The sequence below is a fragment of the Camellia sinensis genome, chromosome 10 (assembly GCF_055761805.1).
Source record: "Camellia sinensis isolate YWXY chromosome 10, ASM5576180v1, whole genome shotgun sequence".
Taxonomy (NCBI): domain Eukaryota; kingdom Viridiplantae; phylum Streptophyta; class Magnoliopsida; order Ericales; family Theaceae; genus Camellia; species Camellia sinensis.
Window position 1 is genome coordinate 90216128 of NC_138970.1, and position 27654 is coordinate 90243781.

Consider the following 27654-nt stretch of genomic DNA (forward strand, 5'->3'; position numbering starts at 1 on the left):
GTTTGATGACCCATATTTGCACGTAAAATATCCATTTTATATTTTTTAGAATGAAAATACTTGGCTGTTAAAAAATGTGAGATTGTTGCTTGTACAAAATTGATGACAACCTCTTTGTGAAACATACATGACAATTTATTTATTTTTACTCAAGTTGTGCTACGTCTGTCTGTTTTGTGCACCATTTTTTCTTTTTATTTTTTCCCCTTCCATTATTTTGACGCCGGTTTGCTTGTTTTATATTAACAGATGTTGGGATCAGTGGAATGTCTATCAAGTGCAAAAAATTATCATCACATTTTTTGAATTTTCACTACACTTTTTCTAGCCGTTTGTCAATCAATGCCTAGTGTTTTTTTTTTTTTTTTTTTGAATTGTACTGCTAACATAGTCTGAAAAGAATCCAAATTTCTCAACTATTATTAATCCTATAATTACAAGAAACAAAGAACCGGAAATAAGTGAAAACAAACGCAAAGCCATGTTTGGGCAATGTGTGTATATAGCAAGCATGACCCTAAACCTAAATTATGCTAAAATGTTGTTGACCGACACACAAGGATAGGACTCCTAACCGTGTGCTTAGAATCACTCCATTCTAACACTGCTGACAAGATCCAAGCCCTATCGTTCATAAATTTTCCTTTCAACACAACCTTGAACGATTTCTTCTGATGCAGCCGCTTAAATGACAAAGTTTTGGGGACTACTGTAACATCAAGACCTTTAGGCGACTTCACTCTCGCTACGTAGACTGAATTGCCATATCCTACATTAGTCACTGTCCGATAAAATACTGCTGAAATGCTGGAATTACCGCTTGCAACTTGGGTATGCATGGAGGGATAGTTGAGGCCATCGGTTCCTTGGGTAGGCTTGAAGCTGGAGCAGTTGTATAGCTTCTTGCCGCCAGTGAGGAGGCGGATGGTGCTGCTGTTGTAACCTTCCCTGCAGAGGAAACTAAGGTAGGAACTCATCTGAATGTCATACACGAGGCCTGGATGTATTGCTCTTGTTGGATTTATTTGGCCTGAGCCAGAGCCTAGCGCACCACCCTGCTGCTTGATCTTCATTCTTTTTGCTGAAGTAAAATGGCAGAAAAATGATTATAGGATGGGTGCATTATCGTACAGATTATGAGATTATCAAAATTGAAAGCAAAAACATGGGGGTGGTACTGTTTGATGCAGTTTAAATGTTTATTTATTTTTGGTGGTGATTTTGCGACTATAAGCTTCTGCTTACAACTTATATAGTAAAAAATTAGAAGCACAGGTGTATGTATGGGTACATCATGTGTACATTGATATGGTGAAATTTATAAAAAAAAAAAGAAGAGAAAAGAAAGATACGGGTACAGTTTAGTACATCCATTTATAAATATATTATATTATTTGTTGTAGTACATAACATTAAAATTAAAAATTTAAATGTAAAAAAAAAAAAATGAAAGTATTACTAATGATTAGAAAAAGAACCCTATTTTTTTATAATTGCCATAATATCCTATTTCTTTTGAAGTTTTTAAAAATAGGCACTATAATTTTTTCAGTACTCATATATTTTAAAAAATTTACATTTATGTTCTAAAGTACCCACAAAAGTATCCGAAACATACCTATGCCGTATTTCAAGTACCAGATATGTATTTTGTGTACCTGATACTCATGCTACTATATCGATATGAGTAGTTGTACGGGTACGACAATGTTTTCGGAGTACCATGCTTCATAAGGTAAAAATAACTTAAATAAGTTTGGAAAAAACTGATGATCATGAAACTGGAGAACTTTTGGATTTCTTGCATATAGATTATCAGCTTAGAATAATTAAACTGCAACAAACAGGGGATAAGTAGACCTGGCGTCAAGCCTGTATCAGCCAAAACAGTGATTGGGTGCTCATGATGATCACAATTTTGCCATCAGCTGCATAAGTTAGAATCAAATCAAGTATAGTTATGCACAAATTCTTGGATTTTTTAAGTATTACCGGTGGTCATAAGAGAAGACTTGATTGCAGCAGGCGACCAGTCTGGATGGAAGGACTTGACATAGGCAGCAGCGCCTGCAGCATGAGGGCAAGCCATTGATGTTCCAGATATTATGTTGAATTTCACAAACCGATTGTCATCTCGGTTTCCCGTCATAGATGCCAACTCTGAATATGCAGCCAATATGCTCAGCCCCGGTGCAGTTATATCAGGCTGCCCACCAAAACTTAATTACTACCTTATATATATATATATGAGAAAGAGAGAGAGAGGGAGTTGTTACCTTGAGGATGTTGGCAGTGATTGACTGGGGTCCTCTGGAGGAGAAAGAAGCCACAAAAGGGGCAGTCATGTTAACAGTTGTTGACTTGTATATAACAGCTCTGGCTGTTCTGTAAATTGCAACAGATAAGAATATATTAGTAATCAATCATCATGTGCAAAGTTTAAAGTACTTGCAAGTAAATGAATACTTGTACTAATATAGCATATTAGCAATTGATGATGAGGATGTCAAATTGATAGCTCACCAAGTGCTTGTATTAGCAGTAGAACTCAGGACATTCATAGTGTCAATGTTAATCACATTATCATTTCAAAATGTTGCTGCTTTTGCTTTAGTTTTGAAATCAGTTTTGGGTTTTGGGTTTTTGAAAAGAACTTTAAAAATTGAAAATTTGTTTGGTTGCATATTTTGAAAAAAGTTTTTAGAAAATTGAATTCAAAACTTGTTTGGTTATGAGTTTTCAAAACTAGTTTTTGAGTTTGTTTGGGTCATTTGTTTTTTCACATTCTAGTCAAAACGTTTTTGCAATATTATAGTGAAATTTGTTCACTTCTTTCATATACATAATTTAAATGTACTTTTTAGATTTATCTAATCTAATCTATACGGCATACTTTCACTTTGTATGTTTTATTTTTTATGAACGTTTTAAAAATTTTAACACTTGTTTTCTGATTTTATATTTACTCAATCTATATACACTTAAAGCATTTCACATTTATGAAAAACTTTCATAAAATTATTGAATAATGTCAAATACACACACACACACACACACAAAAATACCCAATTAAAAACTAATACAATTTTAATGTTTTATGTATTTATTAAATTTACTTTTCATTTCTGCATATTTTGTTTACTGTTTAAGTATATCTAGATCATATACATCTAAAACATAAAAACTTATTCGGCCAATACTTGAAAACCAAACAAAATTGACTGGGTTCTGAAAGTTATTTGTGAAAACCTGAACCAAACAAGTTTTGAGTTTCAAAACTTGGGTTTGAAAAGAGTTTTGAAATACATGTTATGAAAACCCAAAACCATACAAGCTTTATATAGTGACTCAGATTGAAACCCGACCCTTTTTGTATTTTTTAGTCTTGGATCCGGTACTCTTGGTTGTTGTTTATACTCCTTATTGTCTCGTTGTAGTGTGGGATTGGTCATTTGGAGTTGTTAGTTGTGTTTTGAACAGTTTGAGAGTTAGTTTTTCAAAAGAGTTCTGTCTGTTTCTTCTTAGGTTTGCTCAAGCGGTCTTTCCTTTGCTCAAGTGATCTTTGGTTCCTTCCCGTATTTGTGTTTACAGTTTGAACTTCTGGGAGCAGAGTGTTCTTCGCTTGAGCCATGGGTTGGTCACTCAAGCGGTATTCTGTGTCTGACACTTGAGGGGTCTTTCTTTCGCTCGAGCGGTCTCTTGCAGCTCAGGACCACTGGGAGGAGTCATTGTGCACTCGAGCCTTGAGTTGGTCACTCAAGCGATTCTTTGTTTCTTATGCTTGAGCGGTGTTTTGGCCGCTCGTGCAATCTTTGTGTATATCAGTATGAGAAAAAGATCTTTTCAATCACTTTTTGACCTCTCTCTCTCTCTTTAAAAGTTAACTTTACCAAATTTCTTCACTTTCTCTCTAGTTCTTGTCTCAACGCCTCCATACTTAAAACCGTTGGCCTTGTCACCACAGTGTTTTGGAGAAAAGTGTAGATTGTAGATCTCGTAAAGGTGAACAGTTTAATTAGAGAGGTTTTCGTTTTCGGCTCCATCAAAAGTTGGGTCTTGTACTCTTGAGGTAGGGATTTCTTCAATCTTCTTGTATGATTCTTAACCTCGTTATGTATTCTTTGAAAAGTATTGTTATTTGGGAGTTGTGGGTTTGATTTAGGGTTTGGTTTTGGAAATATAAAATGAGGGTTTTCAAATGGATTTATGGGAAATGTTGTGAAAATAAGTATATTGTTGAGTTATGTTGAAATATTGAACATCTCTCATTTAAATGTGTTTTGGGAAAGAATAGATATTTTGTTGGAAATATTGGAAATCATTGGTTTGAACTAAGGAAAAAGGAAAGGCTGTTGAGTTTTTGAAATGATAAAATGAATATATCTTTTGATGAAGAGAATGCAGTTGGATATGTATTGTCACTTCTATATTGAGATTATGAAATTATAATTGTTGTTGGAGATTTATCTTTTGTATAAAGATATCTGTTTTGGGCTATCGGTAAATGATAACTTTGATTGTTGTAGACATTGTATGAGAATTAGGTTTATTGAAACCAACTACTTATACATCTTGCATTGAACATTATTTCATATTTATGCATTGAAAATGTATCGTTTTGAGAAAAATGGATAAATACGTTGGTGAATCTGGTTAGGGAGTATGGTTGTGATATTATCTATGTTGGCCTGTGTGTCTTTAATGAAAGTCGGTACCAATCCTTCCGGTTAGTATCAATAAAATGGCTTTGGTAGTGCTTGTATAGCCTACTGGCAAACACGTACCTAAAGATTCCCAGTGTTGTGTATCCACTGCCCTGTTTTCTGATTTAAAAAGTATTGTTTTACAAATTGATTTATAATCATGGCATTGCATTGTTTTGAAAGAGAAAGTGTAATGTTTTGGTAAATGCTATGCATATGCATTCACCATATGACTTTGTTTAACATCATACAATATGTTCAAGTATTCTCTACTGGGTCTTTAGTTCAACCTATATGGAAACCAACTTTTAGATGCTGATGGTATGCCTCTGCCAAGGACTTAACTTAGGAGGATCGTGGAGCTGAAGGCTCATTTTATTTTTCTTTAATTATAAATATCTTTTGCACAAGCCACAGGCTTTATTGCTTGTTTTGGGCTTGACCCACTTTTGTTATAATTAAGTATCGTCTTGGAAATATGTAGCCATTATGGTATAAACTTATCTGTGTTCCCTTTTGTTTCAAGTTATTCATACATGTCACATGCTATAGATTCAGAATCTAGGATTTATGAATGTATACATGCATATGTCATCTTTTGTACTATTAAAGAAAATCAATGAAAGATTAATATTTTGTAAGTTTATGCTTTTCCATTATATGTCATGGGATGGTTAGTTGTCATGTTTTGGGGCGTTACATGTTGGGTTGTGAAAAAGTGATTCAAAAACTCAACCAAATGGGCCTGTGTTCCAATTCTCTCCATAAAATTAATGCAGAATTCCTTAATTCCTTATTAGTTTCCTTCATGGTTCCTTATACCTTCTAGTAGTGGCAACTGTTGGAGAAGAAATCAGATTTCTCAAAAAACATAAAATCTAATGACTAGAATGATGTGGAAGATATATCACAAAGAGTTGGTGATTAGCTAGAGGAGTCAAGGTCTTTTAGAATTTTTACAATCTATCCTAAGAATACTGTTAATGTCAAGTATTCAAATGTTGGTGTCAGAAGGACGGGCCTGGCGTAGCGGTAAAGCTATCCCTTGATAACTTGATGGTCATGGGTTCAAGTCGCAGAAACAGTATCTCCGCTTGTAAGAGTAAGGCTACGTACATCAACGCTTTCCTAGACTGCGCTTAAGCGGGAGTTTCGTACACGGGGTACGTCCTTTATTCAAATGTGGGTGTCACATATTTTTCTCTCACAAATATTTTGGTATTTTTATATTCATGTAAGACAATTTGGTGCATGATATTATAGTTTCTCTTATCCTAATATGTGTATAATTAGGTATCATGACTTGAGTTGTACAAGCATAAAGCTTCCAAGAGTGGGAAAGTTAAAAAAATAAATATGAACTAAAAATAAATAAATAAAGTAGGGAGAAAGGTTCAAGAAAATGCTTGTGAAGATACAATGATAAGTGAGAGGGTGAGAAAGATAGCCACCATCAGAGATTGAGTGAAATCACAGAGTTTAATGTAACAAAAAGTTCAACGATAATAGAAAATATATTTGAGAGCATGTATTTCAAAATTCAAATTTATTAGTCAATTTTGTATTTTTTTTAGGACTACTCTATTAATTCGACCAAAGAAGAGAGTGAACAAAACACATTTTTTTTATTAGCTGAATTAATAGAGTGGTCCTACAAAAAAATGTAAAATCAACCATTGGAAGAGTACACTTTGGATGTGTTTGATTGGGGGGATAAGGGGGGGACTATTTACTGTGCGGATTGTAATCCGAAAGAAGCATTCAATCCGCCGTTTGTTTTTTTTTTAGTCCGCCTGACATGGAGTTCGGCCGGACTCCTTATCCCCCATATGGGGGACTATTGTGTCCTAGGGGGGGGGGGGTGGGACAATTTTGGGGAGACAATCCACTGTTGGGATTAGGTGGTAAAATGACCATTTTGTCCATTTACTATTTAATTATGTATTATATTTAGTAAAATTCAATAAAATTTAAATGTCTCAATTTAAAAATAAAATAATTTTATTTAACTTTTTATTGATGTTTTATTTATTTAATTTTTTTTAAAATAATTTTTTATAGATATTTTGTTGATGTTTTATTTTAAAATTTTGTTTATATTTTATTTAATTTCATTATTTAAATGTTAATAGATGTTTTATTTAATTTCATTGTTTAATTATTATTATTTTTAAAAACAAATTTATTTAAAATTTTAATTAAAAAATAACATATATTTTTATTGATATTTTATTTATTTAATTTTTAAAAAATAAATTTATTTAATTGTGTAAAAAATAAAATAAAATAAATTTTTATTTAATCTAGATAAAAATAATTAAAATATTAAAGATATGTTTAATATTGCTATTATTTAATAAACTATTGAAAAAAGGGTAAAATAATCTTTTGGTCATTTATCCTATCCAGTCCGTCCAACCAAACGTTGGATTCACTAAAAATAGTCATTTCCAAACATCTAATCCCATGAAAAAACAAAAAACAAACACATGATACATATCCAATCCAACCAAATAGTCCGGGGAATTCACAGTCCCAAGACTCAAATCCGATAGATTTTAATCCCCCTTATCTAGTCCATCCAATCAAACACAACCCACAGTATATGAACAAATTTTAAACTTGCAGAAAAATGACACTTCTGGTATACAATATTAATATTACTCCAATAAAAAGAAGTAAAAGAACTTACTTAGTGGTGTTAATATATTGGTCGATCTTGGTTCCTTCAGTAACAGTTATCATAGTTGCTGGAATAAGAAAGGAGAAGGCTAAGTCTGAGTTGTCATATGCCATGATGATTCCTTCCCCACCTAAATCTCTGATGGTGGAATCCTGGCCACTAGTTCCAAGGCAGTAGATGATCCTTCCCTTTACCATATTCTTGCTCAGAGTTCCCCAATCACAGGCACTGCCAAATCATTTGACATACAAGTGTATCATTACAACTCTTCCTAGCCGAAAAATATTTTATGTAACGAATATGTCACGTGATTGAGATAACGTGATGTATCCATTTCATTTATAGACTGTCATCATGTAACAAAAGTGGAGCTTGAGAAGTCACTTTATGCTTGGCCTTCAGGTGCGGAAATGTTCGACCACATCAAATTTCGGTCTCACTTTCTACCATATGTCAATTAACGACGGAAAGAATATATCACATCATCTCAATCACATAACGTCCCCGTTACATAAAGTACTTATATACATATATGTACATCAAGCAGTGCTATAAATGAGTAAATTATATTTCTAGTCCTCAACTTCTGTGTTATTTTGATACTTAATGTTTAAACTATATCAATTTAGTTTCTAATGTATAAAAGGCGATTCAATTGGCCCCTTAACCTAACGCGGTCAATAGACACCGATAAAATCAGTGGTGAATGTGTAATTTCGTAGACGAAAATGACACATCGTATATTCAAGAGACAAAGTATAGTTTTTTTAATGAGTTTTCACATTTATTCCCAAATTTAATGGCTTTTACTGATGGAATTAGATAGGAAAACCAAATTGAAATACTTTTTATACAGTAGACATTAAATTGATATAATTTAAACATTAAAAACTAAAATGACACAAACAATATACTTTAAAGACTAAAAAAATAATTGACCCGATAAATTAGTGAGGCTAAGTACTGTCAGTGTTATAAATTAAAAAATAAAAATTTACAAACAGAATTTTGGTACATAAAATTTATTGTGACAATGTTATTTTTAAAATTATGAGTCATTAGAGGAAATTTTTTGGTTGGGTTTAAAAGAACCACAACCACATCATTCAGTATAAAAATTTTGTAAAAAAATGTGTTAATATATATCATTACCCACTTGAATAATTTATTTCACTAGGAAAGTGATCAAGATATGCCATTTATCTTTTATGGTTAAATTAAATATGGTTGCTTATCTATTACTTTTTTTCAAATCCTAAAAGCATAAGCGAACGGATTCATGAGTTTAATATCGGGTAAATAAATAAAATAACAAAAAAAGAAAAGAAAAAAGAAAATATAAATTACAATATCAATTTTTACGGCAATGAAAATAAAGAATAAGATATATATATATATATATATATAAATAAGCAATAGCAACCATTAGACAATCTGTCCACTAGAATGAGGCACCTTGAGTTCTTCTTAATGCTCTTTTATATCATTAAATGCATCTTTGATACCATCTAAAAAAAAAAAAATGTATCTTTGATAGAATCGACAATGTCTTCAAGCAATTGCAACCAGTGGATAATCTATCTACTAGAATGAGGCACCTCAATTGATAAGATTCTCCACCGTTAGATTATATATACAAAATAGCACCACACACTAATCAAATGATGAAAAAATTTTATGAAGCATTTCATGATATATTTTTTATGATCCCTCATATTATTGTTTTCTCAATGCTCTTTTATATCAGTAAACACATCTTTGATGGAATCGACAATGTCTTCCTTAATAAATATAGTAATTTGCTGACTTCTCCTCTGCTTTCTTCTCTTAATTTTTTTTTTTTTTTTTAAAACCTAAAGGGCCAGTTACTTAAAATTTTATTTTAAAAAAATATAAAATAAAATAAAAAAAACGAAAGAAAAGAGGTGAGTCTGTATAATTTTTTAAAAAATTATTAACTAATACTATAATAAAAGGATTTTTTGCCCCCTTTCCCTCTAATATCCTCGAACACAAACAGTTTCAAACAATTTGCAATATGTACCTGACATTTCCATATATTTCGTCACTGTAATTTGCTGCATGGGCTCCATTTGTTAGAGAATACATTTGTCTTTTAGGTGAGAATGTGTTGATGGAAATTCCCTACCAACCAAAAGACAGATCATGTAAGAGAGAGAGAGAGAGAGAGAGAGAGAGAGAGAGAGAGAGGCTTACAAAGAGAAAAACAGAGAAAAAGAGAAACTTACAGACACATTCTGTCCATTACCCAATTTAACAGTGGTCTTGAACTGTCGATTGATGCTACTTGCAGCCACTGTCATGATCCATGGCGCCACATTTTGGATGGATGCAAAGTCAGGCCCTGAATTCCCTGCCGAGCAAGAAGTGAGGATTCCATTCTTCATTGCATGGAAGCTTCCAATGGCGATAGGATCTTCAAAGAATTGTCTAGGTGTTCCACCTATAGAGATCGATATAATATCGACCCCATCGGCAATAGCAGCATCAAAGCCAGCTAAGAGATCCATGTCGGTGCAACCGACACTCCAGCATACTTTGTACATTGCAATACGAGCAGAAGGGACTCCTCCGCGCGCAGTCCCGTCTGCTATGCCATACAAGCTTGCATCCTTGACAGGTATGCCGGCAGCAGTGGAAGAAGTGTGTGTGCCGTGGCCGTCGTTGTCTACTGGACTCAGATCATCTACCGGGCCGCTGTCCAGGTTGTAGCATGTCGCTCCGATGACCTTGCTGCCCAGGTTGAAATGAGATTCAAAGTTATAACCATGAGTTAGGTGTCACGAAAAGATGTTTCGTGAAAATTGTCTTGAAGTCATGGCTGGCTGATTGGCAAAGCTTAGGATAGACTGGCCAGTTGACCGGCTATGGTTTTTGAGATGATTTTGTATAAAAAAAAATCCGTGATACATATTATTGCTGAAGTTATAATCCCATGCAGGATGATATATTTACTTGGAAATTACTAAATAATTCGCAAGGTTTAAAAGCACATAAAAATCAAGCATTTTTGCTAGGGAAAATCATTAATGGGTACTCAGTAGATCAAAAATGGCTGATTTTTATTAAATTGTGATAAAGAAAGGTCATGTTGTCCAATTTCAGTCTAAAGGGTAGTGCTTATGTGTACATGTACATTCTCTCAGTTCATACAAAATATTCAATTCATACATAGGCAATTTGGTTTTTGAATTTTGTTTTTTCCTGAATTCACACCATCTAATTTACATAATACCCTTTTCTTCAACTGTAACTCTAACCCTAACCTATTGGCTACCTAGCACCTCTTCTGCTCCCTGTTGACACCTCTCCTCCCCTCGCCCACTCTCCAGCCCTCTCTCCTCCCCCAACCCCTCCCCTCCCCTTGACAGCCCCCTTCATTTAGGCTTGATGTATTTTAGCTTGCGAAGAAAAAAAATTAGTAGACCTATACACATAATATTCCTGGAACTATAACACAAATTTGGTAAGAGAGAGAACACATACTTGTTGCATCCTACGAAGTTAGTTCCATTTGCACAGTTGCCCTTCCATTTCGATGGAGGAGGTCCGAAGCCTACATCACTAAAACTGGGTGACTTTATCCAAATTCCTACAACAAAAAAAAAAACAGAGAAAAACATCAAACTCAGTAATACAATAAAATTAAAAAAAAAAATGACATTCTAATTTGTTAAATATATGATATCTATTCTATGTTAGTGTTACTATGAACACATATATTATTATCAGCTTCAGATCATTTGTTATCATTCTCTATTTCAACTCTCTTATCTCATAATTCTAGCGTTGTTACAGCATTATAATTTAAATTCAATACAGGCTATTTGATTTTCAATATCATTTTCTTTCCCTTCGACACCACACCCACAACACAACACAGCAATTGCACCACCATTACTAGGCTTCACAGAAACATTTAATCAATAAAACACATTAAATACACTCCTCACTAGATATCAATAGTCATATATCAATCAATCAAAAGAACATAAGTATTCAATATAGTGACAATAACCCTTTTGCTAAAGAGTCCAGTAGAAGAACTGCAAACCCACAACGAAATTGCTGATCGGAACGCAACACAACGAATGCAACAAAGCTGGGCACCAATTAAAAGATCGAAATTTTAGCAGCCATAAGAATGAATCCAAGTTAAGTTGTGTCTCCATGTTGGGTGGATTGTCGAAAAGGTTGAGAATTTGGTGTATCCAAAGGGAAGGGCTTGGGTGGAGGTGTGTTTGGGGTATGTGACGAGATTAGGAACAACAAGGAAGGGTTGAACCTAGTTTGGAGATGGGAGTGAATCCCAGTTGAGGTTTGAGATGAAATGTGAAGTTGGGTCAAGTTTAGCGGGTCTTGGTAGTGCGCAGAGAGCAGAGCGAGACCTTCCATAGTTGTACCGACTGTAAGGTCGAGTCAAGGGATTGCAACGAAGGAGGGGAGAAATGAAGTGAGAGTCCTTTGTGGCACTTTGGAACACAAGGGGTGTGGCGCTTTGACAAGATTTTGGGCATAATGTCTTGTACCGACTCATTGGAGATGCGAGTTCTACACCAAGTACCTTACAAGCACATTAGTTTGTAAACGGCAAGTCAGGCAGGGTAGATCCCTATCGTATCACCTGGATTAGTCCTTGGGTATAATGCACGAAGGTGTGTAGTACCACTAATGGAGCCGGCTTCTCGGGAGGATGACAAACACCCAGTCCGTGACACGTGGTATCAGAGCAGGCTTGTGAGAAGGGAAGAAAAGGCAACATATCCGGTGCTAGTGAGACTATGGTGATTGAGCAAACCCATGGGAGGGACAACACTAGCAAAGCAAGGAAGGACAAGTCACGAGATAGGGCGTGACGTTGTTGCAACCATGAAAACTAGGCTAGCCAACTTAAAGCTTTCCATGGACGACTCGAGGGAGCATCTTGATGTGTTGGAGCAAAGCTTAGAACAGGAGGTAGAAGGTCTCAAGGGGGAGATCAAGGAACTCCATGATGGCATGCTTTCCAACATTAACTCCGTGGTGCATGATAGGCAAATTGCCAATGATTTCCTTCCAAACCAAAGTGTTGAAGATGCTTGAGAACTTTGAAGCCCGCTTGGAGGAGATGCACCAAGATATGGCGATGTGCAAGAAGGCCATAGCTGAGGGAGCTGTGACCATGCTGGGGACATCTAAGGTGGAGGTACCAAAGCCAAAACCTTTTGATGGAAAGAGGGATGCCAAATAAGTGGACAACTACTTATAACATATGGAAAGATACTTCGAAACGATGGCAGTAACCGTGGAAGATGCTAAGATACGAACTGTAGTCCTTTACCTTGCAGTTACAACAACACTATGGTGGCGTCACAAACATGCTGACATTGAGAGAGGTACGTGCTCCATAGCAACTTGGGATGATTTCAAAAGAGAACTTAAGAAGCAATTTTATCGCGATGATGTGGCCTACCAAGCAAGGAAGAGCATGACAAGTCTTAAACACGCAAAGTCTATTCGGGACTATGTAAAGGAATTCTATACTCTTATGCTTGAAGTCCCAAGTATGACTGATGAAAAACTACCCTTCAATTTCTTGGACAACCTACAACCATGGGCGGAGCAAGAATTATGCAGACGTGGAGTACAAGATCTTGCCTTGGCCATGGCAGTGGAAAAATCGCTTATTGAGTACAAACGTGGGGATGGTAAAGCCAAGACATCCAAGGATGACCTTAGAAGAAGTTCTAGCGAAAGTGAAGAGGATGTGGATGAAGGCATCGGATGCAAGGAAAGGCACAACAAGCCTTCCACTGGCAAAAAGGGCAAAGGCAAGGTCAAAGAAAACAATGAGATATTCAAACCCAAGACCAAGTGTTTCCTATGTGACGGGGCCACATTGGGCAAGAGAGTGTCCCAAGAGGCAAGCCTTCAATGCCATGATTGAAGAATGGAAAAAGGTGTAGACTCCGTAGATAGGATCTCTACAACTGGTGGTGCCATCGAATCGAAGCCTACTACATTGACCTAATGGGATAAGGGTTTAATGTACGTGGATGCCAAGATCAACAGGAAGGTGACCCAAATCATGGTAGACACAGGCACATCGCACAACTTCATCAAGGCGGAGGAGGCCAAGAGGCTTGGTCTTTAACTTGACAAGGGTCAAGGATTGATCAAGATGATGAACACCAAGGCAAAGCCCGTAGATGGCATGACTCGAGGGGTTGAGTTGCACCTTGGTGGGTGGCGCAAAAAAGTCAATTTTTTGATAGCATCACTCGATGACTATGACAAAGTTCTGGGGATGGAATTCTTGCGAGAATTCAACGTAACACTGTTACCTCATAACAACACTATGTGCATTATGGAAAGTGGGCCTTGCATGGTCCTAATGGTAAGTAAGCTAAATACTAAACTCAAACTTCTGTTTGTAATGTCTATCAAGTTGGAAACAGACAAGAAAGAAGTAGTAGGCATTGCCAAGAAGATGATTGGCTCTACGGAAGATAGTCCATCGACATGCACAGTTGTTAAGTTATCGATAGGGCAAGTGGACAAGGCAAATTTAAGAAGGCGTAAGTTAAGAAAAAAACTTGATGCTTCGAAGAAGAAGGCGCGATGAGGGTGTCGCAAGCATAAATAGGGGAGAATGTCACGTCCTGCCAAATTACATAGACAGAATTGCTTACCAAGAGGAAATCTCAAGGAAGGGAAGCTAATGATATATTCTAGAAGCTCTTGGAAAACTTGAGAAAATTAGAGAATACGGTATATAATTCTATAATGTACCTAGAAGGATCTAGAATAAGTTTTATAACATTTAAGTGAATATTAGTGAGATGGAAGTAATAAAAGCTTCAGAACCCCCTAGAGAAATGGAGGTGGTAAAAGACCCTTGTACTTACTTCTAGAATGAAGTGGATATTTGTATAGATATTTTTAGGGTGGATTCTAGAACCCTCTTGTAGGATAAGGAAACCTTCCATGAGAAGCTTCTCCATAGTGCTTTTCTTGTGTGTTCTAGAATACTCTAAAGGAGCCTATAAATAGGAGAGGAGCTCATTTGCTCCAAACTATCCAAGAGTTGTACAAGTTTTCTCAAAGTGAACACAAAGACATTCTCTTAAACTCTCTTTGTCTTTTTACTTGTCTTTCTTGTAAATTTGTGAGTTAGGCTAACTTAGCATTATTAAGTAAGGCTTGTTTGTGATTGTCTAACTGTTGCACGGAGTGTTTGCAAATAACCAATGCCATAACAATAAGCCTTGAAATCTAGGTTTTATTCTCCCAACTCATTTAGGCGACAGTACGTATTAATCTTAGACGAATTATACCTAACATTAGGAGTGTGAATTTGAATTCCATTAGCCTAACTTATCGCAACATAATTGAGTCAATAGCAACCTCTACGGTGACTTCTAGGCCTTGGTTCAATGTCTAGCATTTTTTTTATTTAGTCCTCTGTGTGAGAAAGAGAATAGGTTGGTTTCGATACCATGTGTCCAACCTTATGATAGGTTTATGTTATGACGAGTGGCTTTGATCAAAGCCCAAAAAGCTTCTTCTTTGGGCTCCAAATGTGCGCTAAAAATATGATAAATTCAATTTTTAATTCACTTTTTAGAACGTATAAAAGATATAATCGGTAGATAATTAGATAATTTATAAAATAAATTGTCTTAAATATTCTAATCAATTACTACATCATTTAATTTTAAAAAATTGATTTAATTTTTAAGTTTGATTATCACTACACTTATAGATAAATCTTATGAAAGATTGAAGAGAGTTCTATTTATTGGGTCTCAATTAAAGAACCTCCTATTATTTTGATTTTGTTTTGTCAAAACCTACATAAGTAGGGATCGAGTGACTGTTATGCATCTCACACAATTGAGTTCATTTTAGATCTTATTTTGATAATTTAAACTATTTAACTTTTAAGACACGTTGAGTACAACATACTTATAAAAAAATTAAATTAAATTAAATTGATCAGATATTAGTAGCCCTTTCATTAAATTACATTTATATCTAAAAAAAAATTAATGCTAAATATGATTTTAAGAAATAAAACTAAATACAAAAGTGATTTGATGAAAAGATAACCGATATCTAATGAATTTGATTTTTTGCAAATATATTATACTCGATATACTCTAAAAAGTAAAGAGTTCAAATTATCAAAATAGAATCCAAAATAGACTCAAACCGCAACAAAATAGCTGCTATGCAGGGTGCACTACAGCCACCCTGAGTCCACATAAGTATCACCCTCAATACCAAATTCAAGAAATTATTTTTATTAGTGAAGGGCTCTATTATTTTAATTTTAGCTTATCAAAACCGAACTAAATTTTGAGTTTTTTCTGAGCTCTCTCTCTCTCTCTCTCCCTCTAAAAAACCTCCTTCCCTGGCCTCTTTTTGGGCCGGCCGGCCGCCACCTTGGCTATGGCAGTCGGCTGGCTTAGCTCGTCTATCTGCTAGTTTTTCTGTTAGTTTTTAACTTCTATAAACTAGAGTCCCCCTTTCTTGCCACCTAGGTGTGCCTTATGTTGCTACAGGTGAGTTTTTTGTGGTGAGTCGGTGGTCGTTCAGTTGTTATTTCAGGGGTCGTCCCGGAATTTCATTCGAGCGCTCTTTTGCGAGTAAGAGTTTGAGGGGTGCACTCTGGTTCAGATTGATGGGGATGTATCGATGCTCTATTTGGGCGGAACCATGGGTGTCGTCGGCGATCCAGAACTGTCTAGTGTGCACTCGAGCGCTCCTCTTCGCGCGAGAGTTTGAGGGGTGATCTTCTTCCTAATGTATGAAAGTCGGGTGGTCGGTGCTCGGTGGGTGTGTGGATCTGCGGTGTGAGTTAGAAGAAGTTCCGTTGGTTTCTTATCAGCCTCAGCTGAGGCAATGCAACTGGTCGATGAAGAGTTCGTCGAAGAGGAGCTCGGGAACTTTTACCACCAACACCGGAGATGTTTTCTGCATTGCAGCTAATGTTGGAGCTGCTTTGTCAAGATCGGCAGGGATGGGTTTTGGGTGTGGCAGCAGCATAGGCGTTGGCTATGGAGTTTCTCTCGGTCGGAATAGCAGAACAGGGGTGGGTTTTGGGTGTGGCAGCAGCATAGGCGTGGGCTGCAGAGGTGTGGGCTACAACAGGTGTGGTTAGAGGTGTGGGTACATCAGAGGTGTGGTGTGGGTTCATCAGAGGTGTGGTGTGGGCTGCAGAAGAGGAGTGGGCTACAGCAGGTGTGGTCAGAGGTGTGGGCTACAGCAGCATAGGCGTGATGTGATCAGAGGTGTGGTGAGAGCTACAGCAGCATAGGTGTGGGCTTGGGGAGTTTGTAGCAGCATAAGTGAGGGATTCTTGGTAATTGGGTTGATCAGAGGTGTTTGGTGGGTTGATTTTTGTGTGGACTTTGGTATTTAATGTTTAGTTAAGTCCTTCTTAGCTTTTTTGTTTTCAAAAAAAAAAAAACGTGAGGCCAAGGGGTTGGTTGTATGGATGCGAGTAGCAGTAGTAGGGGTATTTTTATACTTCCGAATCTCTCTCAAAGCATGTCGTCTTCCTATATCTTTAATTTCATGCTGTTAATGAAATTTTTCTTTGCCGATCAAAAAAAAAAAAAACCGAACTAAATTTACCAAACTCAAAAACAACACTACTTTATTAACCAAAGCCCAATGTAATTAATTTTAACTTTACCAAATTGTTTGATATGAAAATTTCTTAGTTTTTAATATTCTCTGAATGCTTTCAATTTGTGTATCATTCCAAGTTTTACTTCACTTGGTTGTTAACTCTACTTCAGAATTAAAATGTCAAGAATTTGGATTGTTTTTAGCTTTTTAGATGGTGGATTGAATTGTTTACCTGATGTAGGTATAAAAATAAAATAAAATAACAAGAAAAAGTATAACAATTAATTCAATATCAAGCTAAGAGTTTTATTTTATTTTTTTGATCAGCAAAATAAGAGCTTTATTGATGAGAAAAAGCATAAAACATGCAAAAACATCAACAAGGCAGGGCAATGCAAGGGCATTGGTGAGAGACCAATCCAAAGCAAAGAACCCACAGAACAAGACAGGACAGCTACAAAAGAAGCCTCAAATTGATCACCAAAGAAACCTCTGCTGAAGGAGATTTCATTAGCAAAACAATAGTGAAGCATAATGCACCTCAAGAGCAGACAACTCTGCATACATGAACTGCAATACAGTAGCAGCAGTAACTCCCCATAGACACCACAAACATAGCATACATGATCCGCAGGTTCTCCACACATCTCAGATGCATAACAGCACTTGACTCAGGTTCTCCACTATGTGATGCACTGAGTAATGGACTGAAGGCAATGAAGCTCGAACCCACAACCCCACCGTCACTTTTACTAACTCACCAAGCTCCAACATATCTGGTAAATGACCCTTGAACACAATCTCATTCCTAAGCCTCCATGTTGACCACAGCATTGCCACTGGGACCATCACCTAGATTTTCTTTACTAGTTTCCTATGCTTAGTTCCCAACCACCAAGAAAGAACTCCATCCACTGTAGTAGGAGAGACCCAGTATAAATTCCACCACTGCAGCAACCTTCCCCAAACCTTCCATATTTTAGGACACTGCACAAACAGATGATCTATTGATTCTTCTGCAGCAAGACAGAAAGGGCAGGCAACATTCGCATTACCCCCTAACACCCCTAGTCTTTGCAGAACAACTGCAGACTTGACCCTTCCTCTCCAAGCCAACCAACACAAGAATTGGGCTTTAGGTGGTGCCAGATTATTCCATAGCATCCTAGGAACCTGTAAGCTAGTTCCAGAATTTTTCTGAAGCCAAGATCTCACAGATGCCACTGTGAACACACCAGACGAGGATGCTGTCCACTTTACACCATCACACAGATTGTCATTCAACCTGGGGACATCCTAAGTTAACTCTTGTAGCTTTCTTACCTCCCCTACCTCCCAAGAAAACAGAGGTCTTCTAAACTGTAGACTCCAAGGACCATCACTATCCCTCCTCTGCATAAAGTAACTGAGTTTTTCTTCTTTCTCCATAGAAAGCCTAAATAACCTGGGAAATTCCTCTTTCAACTTCAAATTCATGCACCACCTATCATGCCAAAACAGAATCCTACTCCCATCCCCTACCACAATCTGTAGCTTTGAAACAAAAAATTGGTACAACTCAGGATTTAATGCAGCCACACTCAGGATATCACTCCACACAACAGATTCCTTACCTTCCCCATTCTGCATTGGGAGCCACCTGCCTCCATCAGCCCCATACTTGCTGACAATAACCCTTTTCCATAGTGACTCATCCTCCACCCCGTACCTCCACCACCACTTTAGTAACAAGCAATCATTTGATTCCTTAGCCTTCCTTATACCCCGCCCTCCCTTATCTTTACTAAGTGTTACATCCTTCCACTTTACCATATGAATCTTCCTCCGTAACTCAGAACTGCCCCATAAAAAAGCAGCCTTCAACTTATCAATTTCCTTTGCTATTCCTTTGGGCAACTTGAAAATGGAGATATAGTACCCTGGTAAACTATCCATAACTGATTTGACCAGTGTTAGCCTACCAGCAAAAGACAAGAGCTTCCTTTTCCAAAGAGCTAATCTTGACTAAACCTTATCCACCACATGTTGCCAAGTTTTTGTTCTTCTAGGATTTGCACCAAGAGGTAAACCTAAATACTTGATAGGTAACTTCTGAGTTACACAATGCATAAACGTAGCAAATACCTGAACCTGATCATCACTTTTGCCTACACCACACACCACACTTTTATGAAAATTAATTGTCAGACCTAACATCACCTCAAAGCATCTAAGAATTCTTTTGACATTAACAATCTCCTCCCACTCTGCTGCACAAAATAAGAGAGTATCATTTGCAAACTGGAGGTGAGATAATTTCAACCCTGTAGATCCAACAGTAGCTCCTTTGATTACACCCAAACTCTTAGCCCTTTCCAACAGCAGATTCAACCCTTCTGCTGCAACATTTAACAGGAAGGGTGACAGCGGATCACCCTGTCTCAACCCCTTTTGGGGGCAGAATTCATTCGTGGGAGAACCATTAACTAAGACAGAAACTCTAGCTGTGGTAACACAAGTTTTTATCCATCTAATCCATCTTTCTCCGAACCCTAAATTTGCCATCATGGAAAGTAGATACTCCCAATTAATTGATCATATGCTTTTTCAAAGTCAAGCTTTAAAATGACTCCCTTCCCTTTTGACTTCTTCCACCAATCCACAACCTCATTAGCAATCATGACTCCATCAAAAATATTTCTTCCACCTAAAAAAGCTGTCTGAACTTCACTGATGACTTTTGGTAACACCTTCTTCAACCTTCGCGAAAGCACCTTTGCTAAGATTTTATAGACATCCCCCACCAAACTAATAGGTCAATAATCTGACAAACCTTTAGGACACTCTGTTTTTGGGACAAGTGTGATGAAGGAACTATTTAGTCCTCTAACCAGATTACCATGATGGTAGAATTCCTTCATAAAGTCAAACAAGTCATTCTTCATGAACTTCCAACATTTCTGAATACATGCCATGTTGAATCCATCCGGCCCTAGTGCTTTATTCCCATCACATTCTTTCACTGCTTCCCAGACTTCTTCCATTGTAAACTCAGGTTCAAGAACCTCCTCCCTATGAGCATTACTAATTGATGCAAAATTTCCAGACATCTTAGGCCTGGATGGCCACTCTTCAGCACAAGCCTTTGAGAAATATCTAACCACTTCAAACCGCACAAGCTCAGGATCTTCAATTCTAACCCCATTAACTACCACTGAGTCCACCATATTTCTTCTTTGCCTTTTACTTGCACAAATGTGAAAATACATTGTGTTCTTATCCCCAAGTTGAGCCCAATTAAACCTAGACTTTTGGAACCATAGCCAGTCCTTTCTTTTTCTAAGCTTCCAAACCAAATGTTTTGTCTCCCTTCTAGATTCAATCTCAACGGATGTCAACTCCCTGAATTCTGCTAACAGGTCAAATTCATGCAACTCCTCCTCTGCTTTTTTTAGTTGTTCCTTTACCAGACCAAAAACTTCAATGTTCCATTTTTTCAATTCAACTTTCATACCACCTAACTTTCTTTGCAGTCTATAACCATCCCAGCCTTGAACTTGATTCTTCGACCAAGCTTTTTTAGCAACTGAAATGAAACCTGGGTGCAATGTCCAAGCATTAAGGAACCTAAAAGGCCTAGGCCCCCAATTTCTCTCATCTTCCATCAACAGAAGTGGGCAGTGATCAGATACTAATCTGGGTAGACCCCACATCTGAAACCTGAACTTTTCCAACCATACTACGTCCAGCAAAAACCTATCAATCTTACTCTACCGCTCTCCCACCATGGAGTTACACCACGTAAATCTTCTTCCTAACAAAGGAACTTCCACCAACTCCATTTGGTCAATGAAAGTATTAAATTCTACCATTCCTCTGTCTCTCCTTACACAGCCTCTTCTATCCTCTAAATTTCTAATTACATTAAAATCCCCTCCCATACACCAGGGCCTTTGGAAACTAGTTCTAATATTACCAAAGTTGTCCCATAACTCTGCTCTTTTGGACACATCATTAGGACCATACACATTTAAAAAGACACATTCAAAGGAATTAAGGGTTACACCTGATAAGAGCAAGAAATTTCTATGACAGCAACACTCCTGTAGTTGAAACACCTCTGGATTCCATATGCTCAATAGCCCTCCAGCACTACCTTCAGAATCAACCGCCATAAACGCCATCCTCTTCCACGGCCAAAATGAGTGATCAAACATCTCTTCCATACTACTTTTTTTTGTTTCTTGAAGAAGCAGGACATCCACCTTTCTATCCTGAATAACCTGTCTAACTCTCCGCCGTTTATCTGCTCTACCCAACCCTCTGACATTCCAAGACATTATCTTCATTTATAACTATTTAATCCCCCAAATAAACCCCAAGCTTTTAGTCGATTAGGTTTGACCCAGCACACCCCCTATCTCCTTTACAAATCGTTCTTCATCTTGTTGCTCCAACTGAACTATTCTTTGAATTACTTCAGCCTCTTTGCCTTCACAGTTCATCCCCAATCGTTTACCAAGCTGCAGGGTTTCTCGTGCTTCCTCCACTCTCATCTTCCTCCTCCTACTCTCCTGACTTTCTTTAGACAAGGACTGAGATAAGACCGCAGTTGCTGCCCTAAAGACAGCTCCTCTATTAAACCCAGATACGAACGAAGTTTGGGTGCTTTGACTCCTCTTCCCCCTTCCTCTGGTACCTCCAACTCTGCCTATCCTCCTTTGAATACTAACATTTCTCACCATCGATTCTGGTTTGTTGAATGTGAGCTGCACATCCTCATTGCTTGGACCGCCTAACACCCTTATTTGGTTCAGATTGGGCTGGGCTCCAACACCATAAACTCGGCCAAACCCTCTATTATTGATTGATGCCTCAGGCCTACTTTGATCACCTCTTAACTGAGCCCCTTCTAGCACTACCTCAATATTGATACTCGGTCCAATTTCATCAGACCCACTAAGGCTTTTAACAAACCCAGGGGTCACAATATCCTCTTCACCCACTACTTCCCCAAACGTTCTTCTTGGAGTCTCCATCTGCAGCTGCAGCTGCTCCTCTACCCGACAGCTCACCCCACTGTTTGGTTTCTCCACCTTCCCCTCAGTAACAAGCAAGCATGTTTCTGGCACCTGACTATCAGAACCTGCACCATTCATCTCACCCCTAGGCTGCATTGCTGCATAGCTTCCATCCCTTGGTAACATGCTCGTTCTACATTGGTCCACCTCATCACTACAAGCCACCTCATCATCCCTGACCTCAATCCCTCTTGTCTTCACTATGCTGCCTCTCTGATCCCCTCCAACATTTGAATATCTATCCATCTTCTCCTCACCCTGAAGACTGATGGACATCTTCAACCCATTAACAGAGAAGCTCTTACTGCTCGCTGACATCTCCACAAACTCAGGACATTCACAAACCCTTACTGGGTACAAGACTCCCTTGCAACTCAATCGAACAGTCCTATTGATAAGCTCCATGAATTTTGTGATGACTCGTATTTTCCCACAGCAAAAAGAGACATTCTTAATATTGTGGTCCAATTAGTTCAAATTTTTTTAGTATTAAATTTCTAGATATTTGTTTATTATTATTAGGCAAATGCTAACAAGATTGGTTTTTATCCTTTTAAAAATCTTAATAATCATGTCTCTTTAAATCTAATTTTATCTTTTCGAATGTTATGTAAAATATATAGCCCTAGTGATGAATAAAACATATCTTGGTTACCTGTATCTAAGATACCAATAATAAGATTGCTCTCAACTTTATCAATCCTTCTTACTTTCTCAGGCATTCCCAGAAAATCCCATGATCTTGTGGTGTGCAGTTCCCGCACAGTGTTCGGAAACACTGATACAACACTCTCTTTTTCTGCATAATAATTAACATCAAGAGATAAATGTTAATTAACATCATAGAATTTTTTTTTTGAAAAAATAATATATATATATCATTGTTCTAGTAATTTTTAAGTACCAGATAATCTAGTTGCTTCATGTGGCAATAGCTTTGCCACAAACCCATTAAAGCTCCTTCCATAGCTGTGTATCTTCGATTCTTTGGCTATCATCTCACTGTTTGCAAAATATAGTTTAGCATTAGTTCTTGCCACACAATTCTGTCAAAAAAAAGGCCTTTTCCTGACAATAATAATTAGGATGGTAAACGAGTCAAATTAAATTGAGTAATAGATTATTTAAGTTTGATTTTAAAATTTTCAACAATGCTGCAGCTACTGTCTTTTATACCATATTTTGCTTACTAGCTGATATATCACATTCACAACAGTTAGATATTAATAAAACTCATGCAGGATCCACTGCATCAATGGTAGTAGATATATCACAACATATGGTAAATAAAATGTAATAAAAAAATGAGAAATAACAAATGAAATCTTTTTTGTTACAAGTTTGACATACAAGAGGGACTTGCATCCCATGAAAATGTAATTATGTTTTCACGGTCTAACACAAATATAATTTTCTCTAAAAAAATGTCAAATACAACATTATTGATGAAATTTACAAACCCTTTTTATTCAGTAACAACAGTAATAAAACTTTGAGATGTGAAATAGGAATCTATAAAATATGATCTATAAAACCAAATTTTCTACTTTTGTACAACCTTATTGGCCTGACCCATAGGATATGTATGCTAAGCTAATGTATAATGTAAAGTTTAAAGGATAGAAATTGAATTACTCTCCAATTGCTTCTAAAAGAAGGCTGTCGTGTTCGTCCACCGCAGAGAGGCTGGTATGAGTAGTAGTACTAGGCAGATCTCCCATGTATACTATATATGTCTGTTTGTTCATCAAAACATAATTTGAAAAAAAAAAAAAAAAAAAAAAAAAAAAACATTCATTAGGAATAAATTAATCAAAAAAAAAAAAAGAAGCATTGATCAAGTAAACTTTAAAATTAGTTTCTATACAAATGACAGCCCATGAGATCATGGGAGAGAGATTTTCAACTAATTTAACTACCCTTTGATTCAAGTATTTGACTGTCTATAAAACAAGAATGGATCAACAGTGTTATGTATTCTATCTTTGCCCCTTTCTTGCATATGGTGGAGATCTCCAGTTCTTTACACATTGTGAAATTAAGTGATCAATGACCATGAAAAGAATCACATCATCAAATTTTTAGAATTTTGGATTTAAAAAAAGAGAAAAAAAAAAGAATATTTATTAAAAAAAAAAGAAAAAAGACGTTCTGAATAATCTCTTGACTGGCAACGCCATGTTGAATTGAGATGGTTCACCAAAATCCCTGAAAATTGATGCATATAAGGGTTAATTGGTGAAAAATATATTTTTATGGAGTTATGTTATTTGGTTCAATATTTAATATTTTTAGTAATAAGAACACACATTGAAAAGTCGTCGGAAAATTGCTTGAAAAAATTCATCGGAAATTCACCGGCAGCAACGGTTGGTGGCAATGAGGTGGACAGATAAGTGATACATGTACAAATAAATAATAATATTTGAATAGATAGTTAGACATTTGCATAAATAGTTAAACAGATGGGTGATAGAGGTTACATTTTAGACAAGTAGATGACATTTGAACAAGTATCTTTTTGACTAAAGTTTTTTTAAATTTTGATCTATTGGGCCAAAAGGGAACCTTTGGCTTAAGTGCCCTAATACGTAAAGTTTTTCTACATAAAGCCAGTGATACGTACGTTCAATCCCCCTCCCTCCCTCTTATATTATGGGAATTCTCCATAACCTTAACAAAAATAATGTTACATTTATCTTTTGAGAAATGTTAATTATCATTGAATTCATTTCATCATTTTATTTTTGTAATAAATGACATGTTTATGGATAGGACCCATTATATTTTTAAAAAAATATTGAGACTTATTATGCCAATTTGAAAATTACGTGGGATGTAAAAGGTTTAACAATTTAAAAAGGAAAAAGAATTAATGATTGATATAAAGCAATGTCCCAATGACATTTAATAATTTTTCCTTTCTTACTGGTATAATTATTGGATTTTGCTAACATATGTTTTTAAGACGTGATACATGTTAAAAAATTTAACAAGATTATACATTATGTATGAAATGTGTAATAAAAAATGTATATATTTTTTTTAATTATTTTAATCTGTGTATTAAGAACACTCGTTAATAATACCCATAATTATTTTCTCTGTGGGTGAACTAGTCTCCCGTCTACTATTATTGACAAATTGCTAAGAAGAAAATTTAATTGTGTAGAAAACTTATTTAACTAAGTATTTTGAGATTTTATTTTTGTTTTTTTTTTTTTAAATTCTACATTTTAGGAATTATTTTTCAAAATTTTAAAAACTATGTTTATAAAAAAATGATGCAAAATATAGCATAAGTGTTTTCAATTTTTTTATTTTTCAAAATACCAAAATGAAAATATCACCACTTACAAAAATTTATGAAATTGCCACTGTTCTTGACTAGAAATGAATAAGACCTTACAAACAAAAAATATGTAGGCCAATTGATAACTTTTATGTTTATAATTGTTATTTATATTTACACCAATTTTTAAATTATAAGTAAATTCATTTTTTTGGTTTAAAATAAATAAATAAAATGTAACAATTTATAATAAAAAAAGAAGCTATTTCCAATTATTTAAAAACAAGTGTACATCATTCCTCCCATTTCTATCCCTTTTGGTCACCACCCATTACCACCGTTGACCATTGCCACCGGCTCTCTTACTGCTGTTGCCTGTGACTATCTCCTGGCGAATCCCTCACCTTTGGCCACCAACCACAGTAGCCGGCCAACAAATATTGATGCCTCTCATAAGCCTCCTCAATTGATAATTAACTTTAGCTATCAGCTCTGATTAATTCTCTCATTTGTTTTCAAAAACAAGTTTTGACAGATAACATATGTAAATCAAGGAGAATTCTACAATACACATCCAATACTTTATATACCTTTAGTTACCTCATTTTGTTATTTAGTTATGACCAAATTTCTTTTTTAGTAATGAAATTATTTTGAGATGTTTAGTTATGCCTCATGTAGTGTTTGGTTATGACTTCTTTTTTTATTTATTTATTTATTTATTTTAGTTATGACTCAGAAAGTGTAAAATTATACCATTTTCTTCTTTAATTATAAGGTGTATATTTTTTATCAACAAAAAAGAGAAACTTTATTGATAACAAACACATACATTACATATGAGATTACACCAGTAAAGAAGAGAAAGAGCACAAAGCATCATAGCAAACTAACTCAATCCCAACTAGATTGGCACCGAGCAGAAAGCACAATCATTTGTAAGCTCAACCACAAAGAGTTGGAGAGAAACCAAACCCAGCACACACACACAACCCCCCTCTCCCCCACCCAAATTTGTTATTTAGTTATGACCAAATTTCTTTTTTAGTAATGAAATTATTTTGAAATGTTTAGTTATACCTCATGTAGTATTTGGTTATGACTTATTTATTTATTTTAGTTATAACTCAGAAAGTGTAAAATTATACCATTTTCTTTTTTAATTATAAGGTGTATATTTTTTTTGATCAGCAAAAAAGAGAAACTTTATTGATAACAAACACATACATTACATATGAGATTACACCAGTAAAGGAGAGGAAGAGCACAAAGCATCATAGCAAACTAACTCAATCCCAACTAAATTGACACCGAACAGAAAACACAATCATTTGTAAGCTCAACCACAAAGAGTTGGAGAGAAACCAAACCCAGCACATACACATACACATAACCCCCCCCCCCCCCGGGCGGGCGCACCACAAAGAATCAAACCTCCAGTTACCATCCTTTAGGATTAACCAAAGACAAAACACCCCTGTCAACAATTATAAGGTGTATATGGTATACACCCCTCAAAATATGTGTACCACAGTCTTTCCCGTATATCAGACATCACATTTACATAAATACACAGACATATTGACCCATGAACATTAATAAATCAAAAATATTGGAGACTCCAAATGTTGTACTAAAATTTCTACCAAACAATCACTTGAGTATGGGTTCCAAGTGAATGTGAATCTCACACCCTATGGGAGTATTGTGTCAAATTTTTGGTCGGAGATTTGGTATCCCTAACATTGCTCTTAGGCTGTGTCTGGTTCGAGAATTTGAAAAAAGATTTTAAAAAGAAAAGGAAAAATAAAGGTGAAATATTAATAAAATATACTTACATTCACCGAATTTTACACACATTTTTTCTTTCCTTATCAAATTGCTTCCCAAATCATTAAACCAAACAAACCTTCATGAATCTGAACCAGTCAACATACCTTTCTATCATCGTGTACAGATGCATTGATCAATGTAGTAGTATGACAGAGATTGAAGAAGACAACAAACACTAGAAAGGTTCCTGAAGTCTTCATGGCCTGTTTTTCTGTCTCTCTCTGTCTCTGTCTCTCATGTGATGGGAGTGGTAATTTACAAGGCATTAATACATTTAGGAGTGGTAGGAGCACCATGTCATAATACTGCAACGGCTTTCCTCCGATCTCTCTGTAAGCTGTGGAGAGTTTTGTGGCTTCCATTTTGGATCATCATGATTTGTTTCACAACTGAAACCAATTCATGTTTAAAATGTATATATGTATGTAAGGTATACTTTGAACT

General features: G+C 36.1%; 1 protein-coding gene across 1 annotated transcript; it reads right to left on the reverse strand.

Annotated features, from left to right (window-relative positions):
- Nucleotides 1-276: 276 nt before the first annotated feature.
- Nucleotides 277-27572, reverse strand: LOC114258031 (subtilisin-like protease SBT4.15). Its single transcript, XM_082890238.1, has 11 exons — nucleotides 27315-27572; nucleotides 23721-23821; nucleotides 22990-23087; nucleotides 22741-22884; nucleotides 10894-10999; nucleotides 9636-10140; nucleotides 9431-9531; nucleotides 7396-7614; nucleotides 2277-2385; nucleotides 1993-2206; nucleotides 277-1081 (listed from the first exon to the last, which is right to left on the reverse strand). The coding sequence occupies exons 1-11, from the start codon at nucleotides 27570-27572 to the stop codon at nucleotides 534-536; spliced, it is 2403 nt and encodes an 800-aa protein (XP_082746364.1). The 3' UTR covers nucleotides 277-533.
- Between the last annotated feature and the right edge of the window lie 82 nt (nucleotides 27573-27654).

Excerpts from the sequence above, each read along its gene's own strand:
- LOC114258031 (XM_082890238.1), bottom strand. The coding sequence starts at position 27,572 with ATGGAAGCCACAAAACTCTCCACAGCTTACAGAGAGATCGGAGGAAAG. Across the intron at positions 22,885-22,989 it reads TGAAGCAACTAGATTATCTG|AAAAAGAGAGTGTTGTATCA; the intron begins GTACTTAAAAAT and ends ATTATTATGCAG. Across the intron at positions 1,082-1,992 it reads GTCTTCTCTTATGACCACCG|CAAAAAGAATGAAGATCAAG; the intron begins GTAATACTTAAA and ends ATTTTACTTCAG.